Source organism: Artibeus jamaicensis, unplaced genomic scaffold (genome assembly GCF_021234435.1).
Source record: "Artibeus jamaicensis isolate MK-2021 breed Jamaican fruit bat unplaced genomic scaffold, CSHL_Jam_final scaffold_537, whole genome shotgun sequence".
Lineage (NCBI taxonomy): Eukaryota > Metazoa > Chordata > Mammalia > Chiroptera > Phyllostomidae > Artibeus > Artibeus jamaicensis.
In genome coordinates, this window is record NW_026522047.1 from 42,156,324 (window position 1) to 42,176,818 (window position 20,495).

The 20,495-nt window shown below is 55.2% G+C and overlaps 1 protein-coding gene and 1 long non-coding RNA gene across 5 annotated transcripts in view; one reads left to right on the forward strand and one right to left on the reverse strand.

Moving 5' to 3' along the window:
* Positions 1–2,848, forward strand: LOC119063748 (uncharacterized). The gene is made up of 3 exons (XR_005085239.2): positions 1–379; positions 664–778; positions 2,199–2,848. It is a non-coding gene; the product is annotated as an uncharacterized LOC119063748 (long non-coding RNA).
* Positions 2,849–2,915: 67 nt separating this feature from the next.
* DPP9 (dipeptidyl peptidase 9) overlaps positions 2,916–20,495 on the reverse strand; it is a 34,680-nt gene continuing 17,100 nt past the window's right edge. For 2 of the 4 annotated variants that reach the window (XM_037165219.2, XM_053658520.1), the window contains exons 9-21: positions 20,199–20,260; positions 18,829–18,929; positions 17,598–17,775; positions 17,246–17,408; positions 14,764–14,843; positions 13,258–13,410; positions 12,707–12,842; positions 10,846–10,991; positions 9,729–9,875; positions 8,777–8,929; positions 8,023–8,165; positions 6,674–6,785; positions 2,916–3,883 (exon numbers count right to left, since the gene is read on the reverse strand). In XM_037165219.2, coding sequence (XP_037021114.2) covers positions 3,791–3,883; positions 6,674–6,785; positions 8,023–8,165; positions 8,777–8,929; positions 9,729–9,875; positions 10,846–10,991; positions 12,707–12,842; positions 13,258–13,410; positions 14,764–14,843; positions 17,246–17,408; positions 17,598–17,775; positions 18,829–18,929; positions 20,199–20,260 — 1,667 coding nt within the window. In that variant the 3' untranslated portion in view covers positions 2,916–3,790. Of the gene's footprint in view, positions 3,906–6,673; positions 6,786–8,022; positions 8,166–8,525; positions 8,661–8,776; positions 8,930–9,728; positions 9,876–10,845; positions 10,992–12,706; positions 12,843–13,257; positions 13,411–14,763; positions 14,844–17,245; positions 17,409–17,597; positions 17,776–18,828; positions 18,930–20,198; positions 20,261–20,495 lie in introns of those variants that run through there. The other 2 variants (XM_037165220.2, XM_037165221.2) reach the window with 2 other exon arrangements.

Genomic DNA, 20,495 nt, shown 5'->3' on the forward strand with positions numbered 1-20,495 from the left:
AGTGCACTCTGGTTAAGATGTAAGCTGGGTGAAGGGTATGCAGGACTCTGTGCTATTTTTTGCAATTTCCCATGTGTCTAGTTTTTTTTTTTTTAATGCCATAAATATGTTTGGAAGGCAAACGACAAGCCAGGAAAATACCTGCAATGGATATGATAAGATTTTATGTCCATCGCATACCGGTCCTTGCTAATAGGGGAGAGAGGCGCGCTTGCACCAGGAAAAGAGTCAGGCGCACACACAGGGAACCTCACACAGCCTCGGGGACCTTTGGCTGACGGAACCCCCAGCAGTGGTGAAGGGAACAAGTGGCCATGGATCAGCAGGAAGAAACACACATTTCTAACCTGCCACCTCTGAGATATCGAGACCTGCTAAGGTACAGTCCTTTTGTAGCTGCCCCTCATCCATTTCCCCTTCCTGCTGGCACCCCACTTCCCTGTTTCGACCTTGTTTTGGGGGCAGGAGTGTGACTAACCAAAGTTTGGCTGGTAGATGTGGTCTCATGACAATCTTGAGTGCTGACCGGGTGAGACAGGGGTAGAAGATTCTGATGAGTTCCTGCTGAGCTGCCAAGCCTCCCGGGGCAGCCCCAGTGTCCCCTTTCTCACCAGTTTCTATTCTGTGACTTACGACTAGTTCCCTTTCCACTCCATTTCACAGTGGGTTAAGTGAAAGACGTCGTGCTTCTGAGAGGATTGTAAGCATTCATCGGCTGAGCTTCCTAAACAGTTTGAAATCGGCAACATAGTCCAATTTGCACCCTATATGACAACAGGTATTTATGAACAGTAATTCATAAGGACTCTACCTTATGAATTACTAGTAAACAAGTGTTTTAACACATAAAAGAAATTTGAGTGCAATTACTGTGAGACGCCATGTTGCACCTGTAAGATGGGAGGAGGTAGGAATGCCCAATGACGCGTGACACTGGTGGAGGAGTGGAGAAGCTGGCGCACTGCTCTCCTGGCAAAGTGTACACCGAGGCATTCGCTTTGGAAGGCAATTTGACAGACTTTTTAAAATTAAAAATGAATATGTCTTTTCCTAATTCTAGGAATTTACCCAATAAACTCAAACATATACCCAAAATATGTACAAGGCAGTTGGTTGCAGTATCATTTATACCAGGGGCTGTCCAACTACAGCCTGTGGGTTGAATCTGGCCAGCTGCCTGGTTTTACAAATAAAGTTTTATTGGCACACAGCCATGCCTACTTATTTATGTATGTTGGTGGCTGCTTTTGAACTACAAGGGGGAAAGTTGGGTAATTGGAACACAGACTAGCTGGCCCACAAAGTCCAAAATATTTACTATCTGGCTCTTTACAGAGGAGGCCAGCTGACCCGATTTATGCTGATTAATACAAAAAAGACCCAAATAACTTACTCCTTGATAAGTGCCTGGCAAAATAAATTATGGCACATTCACAAAGCTGAATAGAATGCACTTATTAAAAATGGAGACTAAGGCCCTGGCCACTGTGGCTCAGTTGGTTGGAGCATCATCCAGTAACCAAAAGGCTGATTTGATTCCCAGTCAGGGCACGTACCTAGGTTGTAGGTTCAATCCCTGGTCCAGGCACTTACAGGAGGCAATGAATTGATGTTTCTCTCTCACATGGATGTTTCTCTCTTTCCCTACCTCTCTTGCTAAAAAGCAGTAAAAAATTGTCCTCAGTTGAGAATAAAAAAAAAGAGACTAAAGAGGGCTTACCTGTGGAGTGGGAGGGAGGGTGTCTTTCCTCTCCGTACCCTTTTATACCCAAGTTCATTTTTTTAAGCCAATAAAAATGAAGCCAAGGCTGGTATGGCTCAGTGGATTGAGCACTAGCCTATGAATGGAAAAGTCACCTGTTCAATTCCCAGGGCACAGGCCTGGGTTGTGGGCCTATGTGAGAGGCAACCAACTGGTGTTTCACACATTAGTATTTCTCTCCCGCACCCTCTCTAAAAAATAAATTAAAATCTTTAAAAAACAACAACAACAAAAAAGAATAAAAGTGGAGCCCTGGACGGTGTGGCTCAGTTGGTTGGAATGCCCACAGATTAAAAGGTTACAGGTTGGATTCCCAGTCAGAAAACATACCTGCTTTGTGGGTTCAATCCTGGTCAGGGTACATGCGAGAAAGCAACCAATTGATGTTTCTCTCTCACATCAGTATCTCTCCCCTTCCCCTCCTCTCTCTAAAAAGCAATGAAAAAATGTCTTCATGTGAGGGTAAGAAAAGAAAAAGAGGTGGAGCTTCTCAGAGGATGGAAGGGGTGATCACACTCAGCAAGACTGTTCTGCGCCAGAAACTCCGGTGCCACACATACCGTCTACACAGGCACAGTCGTCAGTCTCCCCAGGTCTCTGCTGTGGGGACAAACATAAAAAGGGGGTTTCCAGATCTCCGAACCACGGCGTCAAGTCTCTGGACAAGCACAGCTGCAAAAGGAAGACAAGGTGGCCCACAGAGCACTTGGCCAGAAGGATGCGGTGCCTCGGGTATTGCTGCCCTGGCAAAGGGTGGCAGACGGAATAGGCCACCTGCCACACCCTCTGCTGGGCCCTCAAGCGACACATCAGGACAGTAGGCTCTGTCCTCCCTGGGCCATTCTGATGAGGAGTGGGGCATCTTCCAGCCAGGGCACGGCGCCCCTCCCCCTTTTGTGCTGAGGTGCCCGGGACTGACTGCAAAGACCATCGTGCCTTTGGCTCCATCACCACCTGGACTCTGCACTCAGAAAGGCCCCATCCCCACCCCCAGGGCTTCGAAGGAACTGTGGGCGGGGGCAACACTTCCATCTGGAATCCTTTAATGAGACTACTCCTTACACGCGTAATTATAAAAGAATAAGAATTGACAAAAATATTTTCTTTCCATAATATGTAGAGGTGGTTTGTTTCTGGTGGGTTTTTTTTTCCGTTTTCTTCTTCTTCTTCTTCTGCCCACCCCTGGCAGAACTCTTGGCAGGGAGGGAAAGGGAGGAGTAAAGAGAACCCTGAGGCGGGGATGGTTCCACTCCCAACCCCGGAAACCGGTCTGTGCAGGCCCGGCAGGCGTGTGGCCAGAGGGCTGGGAAGTGGGCACCAGCCACGAGGCAGCAGAGACCGAAGCTGGACGAGTTCAGAGCCTACCTGAAGGCTGGGAGGCGGGCCCAGGAGGGCAGCCGTGCATCGCTCATACCTGCCAGCCACTGCTCCCCACTCTGGGCTTCGAGAGAGGTGGGGCTCCCCAGGTGCTGACCGGGCTGAAGCCCATTGCTCAGCGGCAGACCCCAATTCTAGATTTAGGCACCCCTTGCTTTCTGTCTTTTAAATAATTATGAAAAACGTCCCCAAAACAAAACACAAATGGGAAGTGGGGCAAGTGGGGAGAAAAGGCAATCGCATGCTTCTGTGCTGGGTGCGGCAGTGGGTCAGGGCCCAGGAGGCAGACCCAGCCTCTCCGGTGGCCAGTAGAGTTCAGGCCTCCCGCTCACAGACAACGGGAAGAGGAGAGGATGGCTTTAGGAAGTGCCTCGTGGATGTCAGCCTTGTCTTTCTGTCTTGGCAACCAAGAAGCAGCAGGCAAAGAATCCAGGAGCATTTTAAAAAATGATAAAAAGCGTCGGGACGTGAAGGCGGTGGCTCTTGGGCCTGGGGGGGGTCCAGTGGGGGCTGAGGAGAGGGCACTGCCTGGTTGGTGGCTGCGAGGCCACTCATTCCTTCCCGCCTGGTCCCCCTGGTGGTGGTGGTGGCGGCGGTGAAGTCACTGAAGCCACTTGTGCTCTAAATGTGCAGCCGAGTGCCCCCAGGCCCTCAGAGGTATTCCTGTAGAAAGTGCAGCAGCGTGACTTCATAGTGCTCGCCGGACTCGGGGCAGCGGATACTGTGTCTCTCATTGGGGTAGATCTGGGTAGACAGAGAAGGAGGGCTGGTGACACCAAGGGACATTGCTGGAGTTGCAGGCCTACCCCTGCACCCTGGGGCACCTCCCTCTTTCTGGTTCGGAGCGTCCCCCTGGGCAGGCGGCTGTGCCACCATCCCCTCCAGGTGGAGACAGAAGAGCACAAGCCCTGGAGCTGACAGAACTGATTCCAACCCTGCCTGCTGCCAGTCAGCCTGCTGTGTAACTGGGCAATTGACAGGCTCCCACACTGCAGGCACCTCTTTGAAAATGGGGCGAAGAATTTGGACCTTGCAGGATCTTTCTCAGGGTCACTAAAACACAGAGCACTTGCACATATGAAAGACTTAAGGCATGGTACTTCCACTCTGTCCCCAAACCTGAGGAGGTACAAAGAGCCCATGTCAGTGGAGAAGCAGAACTTCACACCTCGGGAGCTATTTCCATTTTACCAAAAGGCCACCTCTGGATTGCACACAGCAAGGCTCCCAGCTTGGCCTCCCCCAGGCTTTGCCAACTGTTTCCTGGGTCCCCTTCCCATGGCAAAGGGGGTCATCCCCAGAGAGAGGCAGCAACATGCCGGTGCCACGGGCCACACCCATGGAACTACCGAGTCCCTGAGACCTAGCTGAGGTGATGTCCCAGGCAGACCAGCGATGGGCACAGGTCTTGCTTCTGGCCCGTTCCCACACTCCAGAAGCTCCTGGATGGGCCCTAGGGGCTCATGAAATAGTTGTGAACCTGCTCCACTCTCCCAAAGAACGTGGCTGGCACCAGGCCCAGGAGGCCCAATCCTCACCTCTTCCTGCCAGTGAGATGGGTTTCTGAACTAAACAATTCCTCCCTCTCAAGGCCCATGGCAACTGCCTTATCCCATGACTCTGGAGATGCATCTGACCACCCAGAATTCTCCCCTCCTCCACTCCTGCCTTCTTTAATTCATCCCTGGATGAATCGTAAGTCTGATCAGACTGATCCCAGCTCAGAGCTCTGCAAGGACTTGCCAGACTGACATCAAGACTCAGCCTCTTGGGTCCTGCAGTCTCACAGGCACCACCGCTTTCCCACCTGGGGCACTGGCACATCCAGGACAGACCCTGCTGCCCTCGACCCTTTGCATCACGCATCACCTTGACTTGTGGCTGCTTCTCCATCCTCCTGGGCTGTGAGGGCAGGGAGAGCGTCTGTCTGGCTCCCCACTGTGCTCCCAGCCTGAGCGCAGGGAGTGGCACGGGACGGATGTGATGCGTGAACAAACTGGGCTGCCAGCCGCCAGTCTGACTGTTTCAGGGTGTCTGAACCAGGATGGGGGTTGCTATTCATTTCCCTCAGGGGGTGCCCTGCTCCCACACTCACAAAGTGTTCGTGTCACTTTGGGCATCTCCTGGGGAGGTGGGGCTCAGGAAAAACCCCACGTGCTAAGTGCTTTCCTGGGGAGAGCCTGTTTGGCCCTCACAGCCTCCCTGGGAGGCAGGGGTCCTCGTGCCCATTCCACAGATGAGGACATGAAGCCCGAGGTTAGCAGACCTGCCACCTGTGACCTCCCACCCACAGAAGGGAACAGCTGCCCCAGATGCCTGCCTCATGATTTTGGGTTTTCAGTTCAGAGAGACACTTAAGGGTCCATTCTGGTCCTGCCATTACTTTTCCCCTGACCTGCAGCTGTCTCTGGCCTGTTGGTGAGAAGCAGGGGCTGGTGCGAACAGGGCGGCTGAGAGGCGCTCCAACAGCTCTTCACCCCACAGCAGCTCTGCCTGCCTCCCTCCTGCCACATCTGTAAAGTATGTGCCCAGTCACAGGTCTTTAGAGACCAGTGCCTCCTACTGTGTGACCCTCAGTTATAGTGTCCCCAACAGAACAGAGTGAGCACATGGAAGAGTCGGAAAGCAGAAAGACATCGTGACAGCAGGATGTGATCAAATCTGTCCCGCTCTCCCCCAGAAGAGCTCCACAGTTTACCAAACCTCTTGATTCTAACTGTTGACCCTGTTTCTGCCAGGACAACTGACCCTGTAGCTCACGTCCAGTGGGCCCTCATCTACAGGTGCTAGAGGGGTGCTGGTCCACAGCAGGAACAGTCACAGTCCAGCTCCCAGGCCCGGACACCTCCCCTCATCTTGGGGACAAAATCCAGGCAAGGCTCTGCCCCCCACCAAGGCCCCGCCCCTTACTACTAAAGCCCCACCCCTCTCCCAATGCCCACTCTTCACTCGAGGCCCTAGTCAGCCGAGCCTGCCCCCGTCTCCAACTTACCCCACCAGCCACCCTACTTTCCTGCCCCTGAGCTGCTTCCTCCACCCAGCTCCCTGTGCCTGGTGTCCTCCACACCTCCTCCGACCCTCCCGGGGCCTAGCCGACTGCCGCTCAGTCTTCAGTGCCCGTAAGTGTCACCTCCTCAGGGAATTCTTCTCTGACATCCCATTCAAGGTAACACCCCACCTAGATGCTTCCAGAACACCAGACAGTTCCTCCAAAGCAAATTTCTTCGTTTAAAATAAAACCTAAGCCTGTGTGATAATCTGGTAGCAATGACCTCACTCCAGCAGGCCCTGGGCCCGGGGGGGCTCTGGCCGTGTTCTCCTGTGTCCCCAGCATTGAGGGCAGCAGAGACCAACCCATGACTGCTGAATAAAGCACGGATGAAGGCTGGACGCAGGGAGCCCAGGACGGGGGTGGAGGCGGGCAGTGCAGGCATCTCCCACAGATGCCCTGGGAGAGGTGGCAAGTGCACCCAGATCGCCCTGCCCACCCTGCCAGGTCCTGGGATGGACCCAAAATGTCTAGGAGCCACCCACCTGGAGCTGATAAGGTTTTCCAGCTCGAATCAATTGGGAGACGAGAAAGTTGGTGTGGAAAAAGTGCACGTTCTCATCCAGGAAGCCGTGCAGGATGAGCAGGCGGTTGGGCCTGAAAGACAAAATGGGGTGATGGTCTGGGCTGGGACCTTCCTCTCCTGCCCCGAGGCAGTTAGTCCCCAGAGAGTCCCTCTCCAGCCCAGGGGCAGCGACAACAAAAGCAAGAGAAGGTGGCGGAACTGCAAGTGGCAGAGGGCACAATTGGTGGGTTGAGGAGCCTTCCTCACTTCCTCCAGACAGAGGGGAGAAGGGTGCTCTCAGCGGTGTGTGCGGTGCCCTGAGCTATAGCAAAGCTTTTAGGGCAATGCTGCCCCAAGGTACTCTGGGATGACAGAACGTTCTAGACCTGCCCAGCCCTAAAATTACCATCACCCCCACACATGGCTATTGAGCACTTGAAATGTGGCAAGAGTGGCCAAGAAACTATATTTTTTAAAGTTTTGATTTTAGAAAGTAATTTATTGAGGTGAAATTCACATAATTTAAAGATAACTTGTTTGAAAGTGAACACTCAGTGCATTCACAAGGTTGTACAACCATCACCTCTGAGTAGTTCCAGAACATTCCATCACCCCAAAGCAAAAGCCCATGCCCATCAGCAGTCACTCCCACCCCCTGGCAACCAGCCATCTATGTCTGTCTCAAGGGATTTATTATTCCAATGGATGTGAGTGAATACGAACTTAAATTTAAGCAGGAGGTTCCAAGCTGGGCTGCATGTTGGTGCCTCCAGGGAGCCCAGGCCACACTCCAAAGGGCAGCCTCACTGTGGGGGCCCTGGGCCGGTGTAAGGTAACAGGAACCAGCATGAAAGACACGGGAGCCCGGCATATGTTCAGACAGAGCCACAGCAGAACGTGGTAACACTGACTTCTTTCAACCAGAAAAGGAGACGCCAATGCCAAAAGCATGACCCGGGACATCGGGGCTGGTCCCATGGAATCGATGTTGCAAACTCATGTCAAAACCGGCAAGACAGAGGCTGCTCAGGCCGCAGACCAACTGAAAGGTCCGTGGTGGGTGATGTGCTTCGGTAGTGAGGGCAGCCTGCATGTGCAGTGGTACAAATCTAGAACCTTCTTCCAGCCTTCTGAAGGCAGGGCCGGGGGCCTCCTTCCCAGAGCATGCAGGTGCCCACTTCCTGGGAGAGCAGAGAGGAGACGGGGCTGCGTTGCAGCAGGGAGGTGAGGCTCAAGCAGATGAGTGGAGGGGCGGAAGCCATAGGAGCACAGTGTCAGAGCCAGGGGGCCTTGGTGATTCGGAGCGTCCAGGGCAGGTGGGAGCCTTACTCATTGGGCAGCTTCTCCACGTGCAGGGCCACAGACCCTGCCTCATAGCCGAGCTGGTTATTCTCCGGGATGTCCATGTAGCGTTCCGTGTACCCTGTGTCATAGGCCATCCAGACTGTGACCGGGGCACCTGCGATGGCCACCTGAGGGCCACAGTGGATGGACAGTGCACAGCGGGGGGGGGGGGAGGGGGGAAAAGAGAGAGAGACACGCACATGGGTCAGGTTCCAGGAGCCCTTGTTCAGCGGCTGTCCCAGGGCCTCGGCCTCCCCTGGAGGGCATGCGCACGGGGGGCTAGCAGGGAGGGGCCCTCGGACCGTGTGTCCCCGTGGACTGTGTGCTGCTGAGGGAGGGTTGATTAAATGGGCATGTTTAGGCCGGATCGGCCCCTCCCTAGTCCCACTGCCTCTCTGCCTCCTCCTCCTCATCGCCGCCCCGCAGTGCCCGGACAGTGCCACCGGCCTGGGGGCCCCTCCCCCGATGCTCTTCACACCATGCCCCACCTCTGCCCATCCGAGGCCGGGGTCCCAGGCTCAGCCTCCCACAGAGAGCTGCTGGCGGGGTTTTGTGCAGCCGGACGCCATCCTGGGGTCAGCAGTGGCGGGCAATGAGGAGGGGGGCTCGGCCCCGTGGGACTGCTGCAGGGAGAAACAGCCACGTGGCAAAGCCCCTGCCAAGATGCCTCCCCCAGGGGCTCCAAGGGACACAGGTGGGTGCTGGTAGACAAGAGGGAGCAGTTGGGGATGGGACCCACCTTGAACACTTGGGGCTTGTGGATCAGTCCCATGAGCGAGAGGAAGCCTCCGTAGGACCAGCCGTGGATGGCCACCCGGCTCAGGTCGATGAAGCCGTACTTCTCGGCCACGAACTGCAGGCCTTCCACCTGGTCCTCAATCTCCACCTGGCCCTGGAGGACGAGGCCGGAAACCTCTCAGGGGCCTCCTCCTGGGTGTGTACCCCACTGCCCCACCTCTGTCCCTTCTCTGTCTGGGATCAGAGAAGCTTTCTGGAAGGCATCCCATTCTCCAAGTCCTGTTCATGCTCTGCCTGTCCACTGGGGTGGTGGTCAGAGAAGCCCAGCACCACCTGCCCTGTGACCTCCCTGCTCAATGACTCTGAGGAAATCACATCCCGTCTGGGCCTCAGTTTTCACATCCCCAAGATGAGGATGTTAACCTAAGTAGGACCCATTTTATAGTGGATGAGAGATGGTGAGTGCCCCACATCAGAGGTCTGGCACATAGTAGGGCTGAGTGTATAGCTGGTGTCCTCACTGTCACCATCTCCACCAACGTTCTCCCCCTCACCATCATCACCCTCACCATGATCACCACTCTCATCGTCGTCATCATCACCACCACCACCACCACCACCATTAGCCCCACTTCCACAGACGCCAGTCCCTGTCGGGCCCAGCCCTTGGCAACTTCTGCCACCTGGGCCTGTGCTGCCATGTCTGGCTGTGTCTGGTCTCGGGCACCGGGCAGAATGGTGCATACCTGTCTCTCACGGGGTGAAGCTCAGAGCTGAGCACAAAGCAGATGTTCCCCTTGGCTCCGGAATGCCACTCCACTTATGCCTGGCACCCTGGCCAGGACAGTCCTTGAAGGCAGTGCCCCAGAACCACCCCAAGCCCTGAGCCAACAAAACCAAGATCTCCCTTCACCACACAGGAAGGGTCCAGAGAGACTGGGAAGAGAAGTTACCATTTGGTTTTTCAGGGCCCCTTCAAACCGAAGCCCTCGCTGACATGAGCCCCTGCCATCAATCACGACCACAGCGTAGCCCAGGGATGCCAGCGTGTTGAGCCGCAAATACTTGATTCCCTTGAAGGAGTTATTGACCAGCTGTACCTGTGAAGGCAAAGAGAAAACGTGGGGCTTTGGGTAAGTGCTAAGAAATCCTGCATGAGATGCAAGACAGAATGGGCTAGAAGGCCCATAAGCTGGCAGGACAGGGGTGGGGGCTTACAGCCTAATTAAGGCCCCTGTACTTCACAGTGAAGGCTACAAATGGCCCAGGCAGGTTCTGAAAGCGAGGCAGGGGAAGATGGGAGGGGCCTGCGCCACATCAGGCCTTGTGCCTAGAACGTGGTAGAGAAAGGAGGACCCCAGTCAAGCTCTCTTTTCAGCTAGGCTCTTCCTGGAGCCTTCTCTTATTTTGTCAGCCATTTTTTGCCTCTTTTATACATTTCAGTTATCTCTAAAGAGCAGACATGAAAGCTGGTAGGGGGAGAGGCTGGTGGCAGCAGGTTGCTTCTCTGAGGACCTTGACTTAAACCAGCTCCTCGCTTCAGCACTGTAACTATCCGGGGCCTTGCCATTCTGTGTGTGTGTTGGCAAGGGGTGCATCCTGGGCACTGCAGAGTGTACACAGCATCCCTGGCCCCCACCCACTGATGCCAGGAGTGCTCCCCCAAGTTGTTACAACTACACATGTCCCCAGACATCGTCCAGTGTCCCCTGGGGGAAAGAACACCCCCAAGTGAGAACCACTGTCTTAGATGGACCTGCAAGCCTGGCCTTGTCTCCCTCTCAGGGAACTGGGCCCAGGGCTCAGGCCACCTCTGTCCCTGTGCTGGGGAGAGTGGATCACTACTGGGCAGGTGGCCCAAATGAACATGTGGGGGTGAGGGAGACACCCCAAAAGGACATGGAGCATCAAAGAGGAGGGGTAGGTGGTCATTACAGAGGATAAAGTGTATGGAAAGCCAGAGGCAGAAGATGGAGAGACCCCAGAACCCAGGGTGGTCAGTGGGGGTGGGGTGGGGCACCCAAGTCCTGGCACGGAAGGAGAGGGTGTAGGGAGCCAGCTGGCACCCACCTGAGGACCTCCGTACACGAAGAGGACAGTGGGGTGTTTCTTCCCGGGCTGCACAGCATGCGGCTTGTAGATCATGCCGTAGAGCCGCACGTCAGACCGCGTGTGGAAGTCGAAGATTTCCGGGGGCACGTAATCAGGGGGGCAGCCTGCAGAGACAGAGAAGCCGCGGCTACTCAGGCAGGAGCCCACAGCTGGCCAACACCCACACCCCCTGCCTGGCCCCCACATGCTGAGGCTGGGTTGGAGGTACCCTACTCTAGCAGACCCTGACGCTAGCTTTTCCCCAGAGAGGTAACGACACTTCTGGGATTTGACTAATGGCCAATTTCATGGTTTGCTCCTCTCTGATTTTTAAAATCACTTTAATTTTGGCAAAGCAGCTCTGCTGTTTGGATCATGACGGCAATCATAACATTCTCTACAATGTTATTCAGGTAAACAGGTTGCAGACTTAAAAGTTAAATAAGTAGGTGGTAACGTAGTTTAGGGGTTGTCGAACGTTTTCTGGAAAGGGGTGGAGAGTACTTTGGGTTTTAAGTGCCGAGGAGACGTGTGTCTCTGAAGTCACATCTCAGCTTTGCTGTTGCAGCGTCAAGGTGGCTGCTGACGATGCATATGATGGGGCGTGGTGTATCTGCCCATGGCTGGCCAACCTCTCATGGAGGCTGTCTGCAAACAAGCCTGCAAACCCTGGGCTTGGCATTAGGACGCTCAAATTCCCATCACTGCTCCCTGCTGCTGTGCAAGACCTGTCCCCATCTGTGAAACCAAGGCTGAAGGCCCTGCTCGGCCATGTCCCATGGTGACGTGAGGAGTCAGACTGAGTTACTGGGTCGAGAGGCCTCACATCTACCGAGGCTCCAGGGGGTGATGATGTAACAAGGTGCTTTTAACCCACAGACGACTCCACAAATGCCAGGGCTCCTTATTTCCTGAAACACGGGGAAATCTAGCAAGTGGCAGGGCTGGGGTCGGGGAATGGAGTCCTTCCCAGGGAGAGATTCTTCTGTGGTCCAAGGGTTTAATTTTCACCCGCAAAATGAGTGTTATATAATTTTCTAAATAAAAGAACATTTTAGGGAGACAAGCTGACTTGTCTGTGGCTCTGCAGCCAGAACTGGAACCTGGGGTCACCCCAGCAGAGTCTGGACTGCCATCCGGGCTGCTGGACAAACGGACACACTGCCTCCTGTTTCCTGAGGCTCCGCTAGAGCGGACTCCCGGGCTTCTCCCACCAAGGCTTTGGAGCGCCGGCCCTGTGTCCCTGGAGACAGCGTCCCCTGAGGAGGGACGCCCTCTACAGCAGGGGTGTCAAACTCATTTTCACCAGGGGCCACGTCAGCATCACAGTTGCCTTCAAAGGGCTGTAACTCTGACTGTGTAAATGTAACAACTCCTTAACAGTTAAGTGAGAACTCGGTGCTGCCACGGGGTCGAAATGAGGTACAGGGTCAGACAAAACAAGGCAGAGGGTCGGATTTAGCCTGTGGGCCTTGTGTTTGCCACCCGTGCTCTACAGGGACCCCGTCAGGCAGTCGGGTCCTGAACTTAGTCTGCTCTGTGAGGCCTTCACTGCGTGCGGTACAGAAATGAGAGACTGTTCCAGGTGGAAGGGCCCACAGGACAGTTGGGGCTGGTGGCTGTGTTCAACAACAAGCTCTCGGGGCTGCTGGGAGGGTCTGGGTATTGGGCAGGCCTAGCAAGCAGGGCTTTGGGCATGCTTGCTGCCTCAGACCCTCGAGGGCAACCTCCTCTCACCACTGTTATTTAATGGGACCCTACCCCATTTTATAGACAGGCAAGCTGAGACTCCCAAGGGGAAGGACTGGGTCAAAGCTCCGGGGGACCTGGGGCTACTCACTGGCGGCCTCCATCATGCTGGCCCAGAACTGAGGCTGCTTGTGGAGAGGGTCGTCCTCAGGGCCGCTCAGCTTGTAGACGTGCACACAGGGCGGTGTGCTCACGCTGCTGTAGTGGCTGATGAACATGTCGAAATTCTGCGGGTAGGACGGGGGCACTGAGCACCTCTCCCCGCTTCTGATTCTGCACCCTTTGACCCATCACCTGCCAACCTTCACTGAATATTTACCATCTTTACCCTCAGTGAGTGCTCATTTAAACCTCAAAACTCCACCTACACAGGGTGGCTGCTATTACCATCATCCCCATTTTGCAGATAAGCAAACTGAGGCTGAGAAGAATCCGTCCCCTGGCCAAGAGCCCCATATAGACAGACCCAGATCCTTCTGACACTGGAGACCACTCATCCCTCTGGTTCTACCAAGTGTTTGCCTTGGATGGGGAGCGGCCTTGTGCTTGGTTGCTGTCACATGTTCTACAATGTTCCAAGAGACCAAGGGCAGGTGTAGGGATGGTGCCACTGAGTGCATCAGGGCTCAGGGGAGTGCCCACCTGGCTCATGGAGCAGCTGTGGGAGAAGCCGGGCGTGGTGAGGCGCACGATTTCGCTGGCTGACTCGTAGCTGACCACATAGAGATGGTGCTCCAGGGGTGTGTCCTTTGTGCCTTGGAAGTACACCAGCTTCGTCTCCTCATTGACCCAGATCTGTGGGGACACCGGAGGCTCCTTCCAACACTGCCCCATGCTTCCCGTGCCTGCCTTTCCATGGCCCCCTTCCCTCTCCCTGTCCCCACAGGGAGGGCCCAGTGTTCCGTGAACAGGGGACTTGTTATCCCCCAAGTTGGCTGCAGAAGTGTCTAGAAGAGATGTCCTTCTCGGACCCTATGGAGCAGGAGGTGATCCCAATCTGTCTGGGCTGACTGCACGTCCTGGGGCAACTTAGGATCAGAAGCCTGGACAATTACTCTGGGTGTGCCCAGAACCTCTGGGTGGGAGCTGAGGGCCAGTGTCTTGGACAGAGGCTGACTGAGGGGCCATCCTGGGCCCAAGGGCCTGCCAGGCCCAGGCCCAGGCCCTAGGTGGGTTCAGCCTACCTCTGTGGCCTAGATGCATGGGGTTAAGAGGTGGTACCACCTGCCCCACCTACTTGCCGGTGGAACCCCCACCAGGCAAAGTTAGGACTATGCTCCATGGTTTTATACTTCTGCTTCTTTCCCAAGAATTTGTAGCAGTGTCTTTATAAGCTGGTGACAGGAAATTCTGTCAGGAGTGATCACATTGCAGTCAAAACAGCTGTCTACAGAGCCTGGACCCACCCATGTGCTCCTGGCTCGCTCACTCAAGCATTTACTGGCCACTCTTTCTCGCCACACGAAGAGCACTGAGTGGCTCATGTGTGTGCTGATGCCTCTGTGTCTGTCTTTGGGCCAGGAGGCACCTACGCTGGTATGAGGTAGAAGCTGGGAGCCTGATTGTGGGGGCCTCTGTGAAACCTGGAATTTTGTAGACCTGGACCCCAGTGAAGACCCTCCAGCCAGAGGCAAAGGCTCGTCACGTTTTTATGATGGTGCATTTGGGGGAATGGAAGGTACATTTCTGGTTTTCCCTGTGGCCATATTATTGGTTCCCGAAACTCTCTGGGGGTAGTCGTTGGGGCTGGCCCTGGTCAGAAGCTGTAGGACAATCCCATGGTGGACATCCCAAATGTCCCACAAACTGTTCTTCCAGGGACAAGTGGTTTCACGGAGAAGAAGGAGACAACTGAAACCTCCAGTGGCCTCCAGGTGGCCGTGAGAATGGGTCAGGCTCCACCACCAGGGTCCAATAATGGATGCTCAGAACAGGCCCTGCATCCTGGGCTCAGGGCGTTTTCGGCTGGTCAGAACAACAGTGCCCGAGGCCCTGGGCACAGCAAAACTGTGGGGGGAACAGACTAGGAGGGGCAAGTGGCCAGGTTGGGGCAGGGCGAGCCACAAGCACAGGAGGTCTGGACAGGAACCAGGCGTGTGTGTGTCTGTGCGTGTGCACGTGTACAAGTGTGCATGGAGACGCTGGTACCTTGGAGCCGTGCCTGGCCAAAACCTCCCATTCACCGCTGGTCAGCGCAATCTCCTCTTTGACGGGACACTTAAATTCATCTGGAAGGAAGAAAAGGAAAGAAGGTAAAGGGGTCCCTAGGAACCTGTGATGGGGGCACAAAGAACCGAGACCCAATTTCAGCACTGCAGACTTATCCCGGAGCCCACATTTCCCAGGCTGGCCCCCACCAACTGGCCAAATGCCAGTTTATAGCCTCTGTGTCCTGGGCCAGCCCTGCCCTTCCTCAATTTGCCTGCTGCCCCTGAGGCCCCCAGCTGAGGTATGAGCTACGGCTCAGCTGGCTAGTCCCCCTGCCTTGCTCCCACCCATTCTGAGCCCTATGCTACCCTCCCAAGAGGCTCTTGAGTCTTCCTCAGCCTTCCAGATTCATGCCCACGCTTCTGTTGGCCCGGAGGGTCCTGCTGACCACACCTGCTGGGGCCTGTCTGACAGGAGTGTATTTTACTTGCCAGTGTCACCCTGTCCCTGTCCCTCATGTGTCCCTCCAGGCTTCTGGCCTCACCCCCACTTTACCAGGACACCTTGATGTTGCCTTTAAGGTTCTGAAGTGAATGAGACCAGCATTCTCATCTGTTCAATTGCTATCAAGCAGGTGAGAGACGTGTGACAGGTAGTGCGACATGGGGACGCAGTTGGGCCCCTCCCCCACCCAAGGCTGATGGGACAGTGGGTGTGCCCAGCTCCAAAGCAGGAGGTCTCCTGAAAGGCACCTGCTGAAAGCTCCACTCAACCACTGACAGGTAACATCCGAGCACTTAGTCGGCCCATTTCAAGAGACAGAAATGAGAACTTTTCGAGTGCCATTTCCCAAGGCTAGGTGGGGTCAGTTAAGTCAACATATGAACCAAACAGCAGAAACACTGATGAGCCAAAGAAAACTCCCCTCGGAGATGGCTCTGCTGGCCTGTGATGGCCGCAGTACACCCCGAGTGACCATGCCCTGAGATAGGAGTCACTCCTCAGCCCCTGCCCTACGCAGCCCCTCATAGCTTGTGGCTTCGGTTGTTCTTGACACCTGGGCTTCCCTTGGCTCCTGGCCCCCTGAACACACCCTCACTTGGGTCTCTGACCCGTGATGGTGGCTGCCTGCGGCTCCTTTGTGGGCTCTGCCTCTAACCTGTAGGGCAACCCTGGGGCGCCTCGGTGGCAGGGACACTAGGTGACATCTGGAAACACCTACGGTTGTCATGACTGGGGGGTGGGTGGGGACTGGGGATGCTGCTCGACCCCCCCAGTGCCCAGGATGACCCCCAGAGAGAGGGACCCAGCCCCGGTGGCAGCGGTGCCCAGGAGCATACCTGGCTCCAAGCCGGAAGAGCCCCGGCTCACTTCTCAGGCCGCACTGCTTCCCGCCCAGGCGTGGCCCTTTGCCGCTCCATCCTGCCCCTTCTGAGGCTTGGACACCGTCCAAGTGGGTGGACAGCCGCACTCCCACAGTGAGTATGTTCTGCTCCCCCCAGCTCCAAGCACACAGGAGCCCGTCCGCACAGCATCCCCACTGCTGAACACTTCACCTTGAACACGTCCAAAACCCACCTCTGGAGTTTTCCCTCCCCAAACTGTCCCTTTCAGAGTCTTTCCATCTCAGACCAGACCTTCAATAATCTTATAAGCGTCTGTGCCTTTCTCCATCTGCCCAAAACCCACTGGCAAACTGTATCTGCCCAGTGGTCAAAGTGCATCCGGAAATGAATCACCGGGGTCAGCCTCACCACCCAACTCCAGTCCTTGTCCCTTCTTGCCCCCGAGGCTACACTCTACGCGGCAAACCCAGGAATCATTTTAAGCTGGTACAGATCACTGGCAAAAGCCCAAGTCCTCCCCAAGACTCACAAGGCCTCACATGACCAGTCCATTCCCTCCTTGCCCTCACCTCTTCCCTCTCTCCCCCTCGTTCACTCTGCTCCAGTCACCCAGGCCTCCTTGCTGTTCCCCTAACACTGGGCACAGTCCTGCCCCAGGACGTTTGCATGGGCTGCTCCGGGCCTGGAGTGCTTCACCACCCCTACCATGTCTTCCAGGTCTGCTGGCCTTTGGTCTCCCTGCTCACACTCATCACTCCCAGGCAGTATCATTCACTGTTTTGGGGTGACTCCCCCACTCCGCCCTCATGGCACAAAAACTGCCGCAGAGGACAGGTAAATGAAGGGGTGTGACCAGGTGAGACTAAAACTTTACAGAAACAGGCAGCGAGTTGGAACTGACCTGTGGCTGTAGCTCGCCGACCCCCAGTATGAGAAGGGCCTCGCACCTAGAGGGTGCTAATAACTACTGCCGGGTGATGAACGATAGCTTGTTATGACAGCCCCTGCCAGGCCATGAATAATGTGTGCCAAAGGCTAGCTTCGTCATCACAGGCGGCTCGGCCAAAGGGTGGGACCCGGGAGCAAACGGTGTATGGAGCCCTGATGGGCACTGCTGTCGCTCAGACTCTGCTCACCTTCCCCGGGGCTGAGGGGCTCGCTCCAGTCGTAGCCATTGGGCTGTAACACAGTGGTGACCTTGTATAAGTGGCAGAAGCCAGTCTTGCTTTCATTGGCACGGAGGAAGCAGAGCTCGTCCTCGCCCTCTGATTGGGGGAAGGGATAGAAGATGTCATGAACCTGTCGGGGCAGAAGAGAGAAGGTGCGTCAGGTGGGGACACGCCCTGCCAAGGAAGGTGGGGCTCTAACGGCTGGCTGGGTTCACAGGCATGCGTGGTGTCTCCACTCCCTGGCTGGGAGAGGTCTGCCTGAGCTCGCTTCTCCATGTGGGAGACCCAGGCTGCAAACCCAGCACCTCCCCACCCTTACGTTGATCCACACGCTGGTGACCTCCTCGTACACCACGTACGGCTGGACATTCCTGGGCACAGCTCTGGCGAAGGCCACGCGCTGCTCCTCGTTCTCAGTGGAGGGAATGAACAGGGCCGGGGGCAGAAGCACAAGCTGAAGCCGCTGTTGGGGCCGGTCCAGGAGCATGGCCCAGGCACTGAGAAGGCGAAAGAGACGCCAGGGGCCTCAGGGGCAAGCAGAGGGATGCCAGTGACTAACACTGCCCCCCACCCCTCGGTCAACCTTGCCGATGCCTGAGAGTGTAGCCCCACAACACGCAAACGTTTCCGGCTGGCGGGTGTGCTCGGGGGAAGACAGGAGGGCTGACAGGAACCCACGGCCTGCCTTCTGGAAACATCTCACATCATTTAATCCTAGAGTAGTGTTTAGAAATGCCATAATTTCTGCCAAATCCTCACCCACATGCATCATCCTTGATTTCATACTTTGCTATAACTTGACAGTTTTTAACTTAAATATATTTTAAATGGGGACCTATCACTATTCTAGGTGGAAAAGCAGCATCTCAACATCAACAAGGAGGAACTAAAACAAAATCAAAGAGCAACATGTCAGGGGTGGGAGGTTCCAGAGGGAGCCCCGCACCCTGACCAGGTGCCGGGCCTGGGTCTAGCTGTCCTGTCGAGACCCAGGGGCCCAGTGAGCCCCTGTCCTGTCGAGAAGGGGGCCCAGTGAGCATTTGCAGTGGGGAAAGCACACCCTTTTGGTTGGCATGTCAGGATTTCAACCCTTTGGCCACCAGTGTCCTTCACTTTTTAAACCTGCCCTCACAACGCGAAAGTGGCCACAGATAAGCTATGATGAATGAGTGTGGCCCTGTCCCAGTAAAACTTTATTTATACATGCCAAAATATGTATTCCATATCATGTCTGTGTGTGATAAAATATTAGTATTCTTTAGAGGCCCCCCCCCCAGCCCAGTCATTTAAAAATAAAAAAAAAAATTCCCTGACTCTTGGGCCTCACAAAAAAAATGAGGGTGGCGAGGACTTGGCCCTTGGGCTATGCTTTAGGGCCCTGGTCAGAGATGCCTGTCCCTGATGTGAGCAGAAGGGCCAGAAAGCAAGTGAAACAAAATTCCTCCTTTTTGGGGACTCCGTGATTCTTACAACAGGGCACGAGGGCACGGGAGTGGCCCACCCAGGCTTCTGAATGTACCTGGCATACAGCCTATCAGGGAGAGACTCACTATTTGCCGTCCCGGGTCCACCCGGCCCTGGCGATGTACTCCACCTTCGGGAAGAGCGTGCCAAAGGCCTGCACCAGCTCCTTCTCTTGGGTCGAGATGATCTAAAGGGAAAATGGAGTTGGGTCACACTCTGGCCCGATCACGTGCTACCCAGGAGTAGACAGCCACTGTTACGGGCACACTGTGTCCCCCTCAAATACATATGCTGAAGTCCTTGCCTTGGTACCTCAGAATGGGGCCTTATTTGGAAATGAAGTGGCTGCAGACATAATTGGTTATGATGAGGTCATACAGGAGTGGGACCGCGCACTCCAACGGGCCTAGTGTCACATAAAAGAAGAAATGGGGCACAGACGCTGCACAGGCAGAATGCCTTGTGGTGAGAGACAGGAAGGATGAGGCCTGGAACAGGTCCTTTCTCGCGGCCTCAGGAGAAACCAGCCCAGCCGGCACCTTGAATTCCGCAGCCATGAGACTATACGCTTCTGCTGTTTAAGCCACCCAGTCTGGGGGACTTTACTATGACAGCCTGTTCACAGCACCCCAAAGGTTCTAGTGCGGACTGTCACTGCAGAGCCTTCCCCAGGCAGCCTTGAGCAAGACAGCCTCTGGACACCTCAGCCTCCTAGAGCCTAAATGGGGCTGGCGTGGCATCTCCCTAGGAGGATCAGGGGTGGAAAAAAGGCAGGCAGAGCCTCGGCATGGCCCGCAACCCAGCAGCCAGCTTCCCACACCCCTGAGCCACCTGTCCAGTTGGTATAACCCAGGCCACTGCAGAAGCTTTTCATCTGACAGAGCCAGGGACTATTTAAAACAAAGCCACTTAGAGCGATCTGTGTCAAATCTGCAAGAATACTCTGGTTGAGAGTGAAGGAGGGGTTTCGTTAGGACCTAACTGTGCCCGAAATGAAAAAGACTCCTAAATTACAAATATAAGTGTATTTTATTGCATACTTTTTTTCAGAAACATTACACAAGAATGCATTTTGGCAAAAATACACAAGAGCTTCCTCAGCTGGTCTGAACTCTGACCTCTGATGTGCGATGCCAGTGCTCCACCCCCACAGCTCCTCTCAGATACAGCCTGTCTTGCCCTCCTTACTATGGAGGCCTGAGCAACAACTCCCCAGGCGATGAGGGCCTCTTGCATTTCGGAGTGAAGTGTGGGGCAGCAGGGGCAGCAGGGCCCAGCCTGGAAGCAGGGCTCCAGGCGGAGCCGTTTTTACATTCAGCCGACCTCGAGGAGCACCTGCCCCTGCAGCGGGGCAAGCAGCCTGCAGATGCTGCCCAACCATCCACCCAGCTCACAACACACACCTCAGCCTCTCTTCTTGTCCAGAAGCTTCTCTGGGGTTCACTGGCCCCCTTACCTTGCCCTGGCTGTCAGTCTGAAACTCAGCCAGCTTCAAGGCGATCTTGGGATTTTTGCTACCTGCAGAAATGAAAAGTGAGGTGAGCCCAGCGGGTACTGCCCAGGTAGGGTGAGAACAGGTGTTGGGATGGAGGGTGCAGGGTGACACCTAAAGAAAGCTGACGGCTGTGTGAAGGGTGGGGAGGAAGGGTGTCCAAAGGTCTCTCCATGGGTACGTCAGCCTCTCTTGTCCAGGCATGAGTCCTGGACTTCCTGACATTGGGCCAGGACCTCCTTCCAGACAGTGACGTGACAA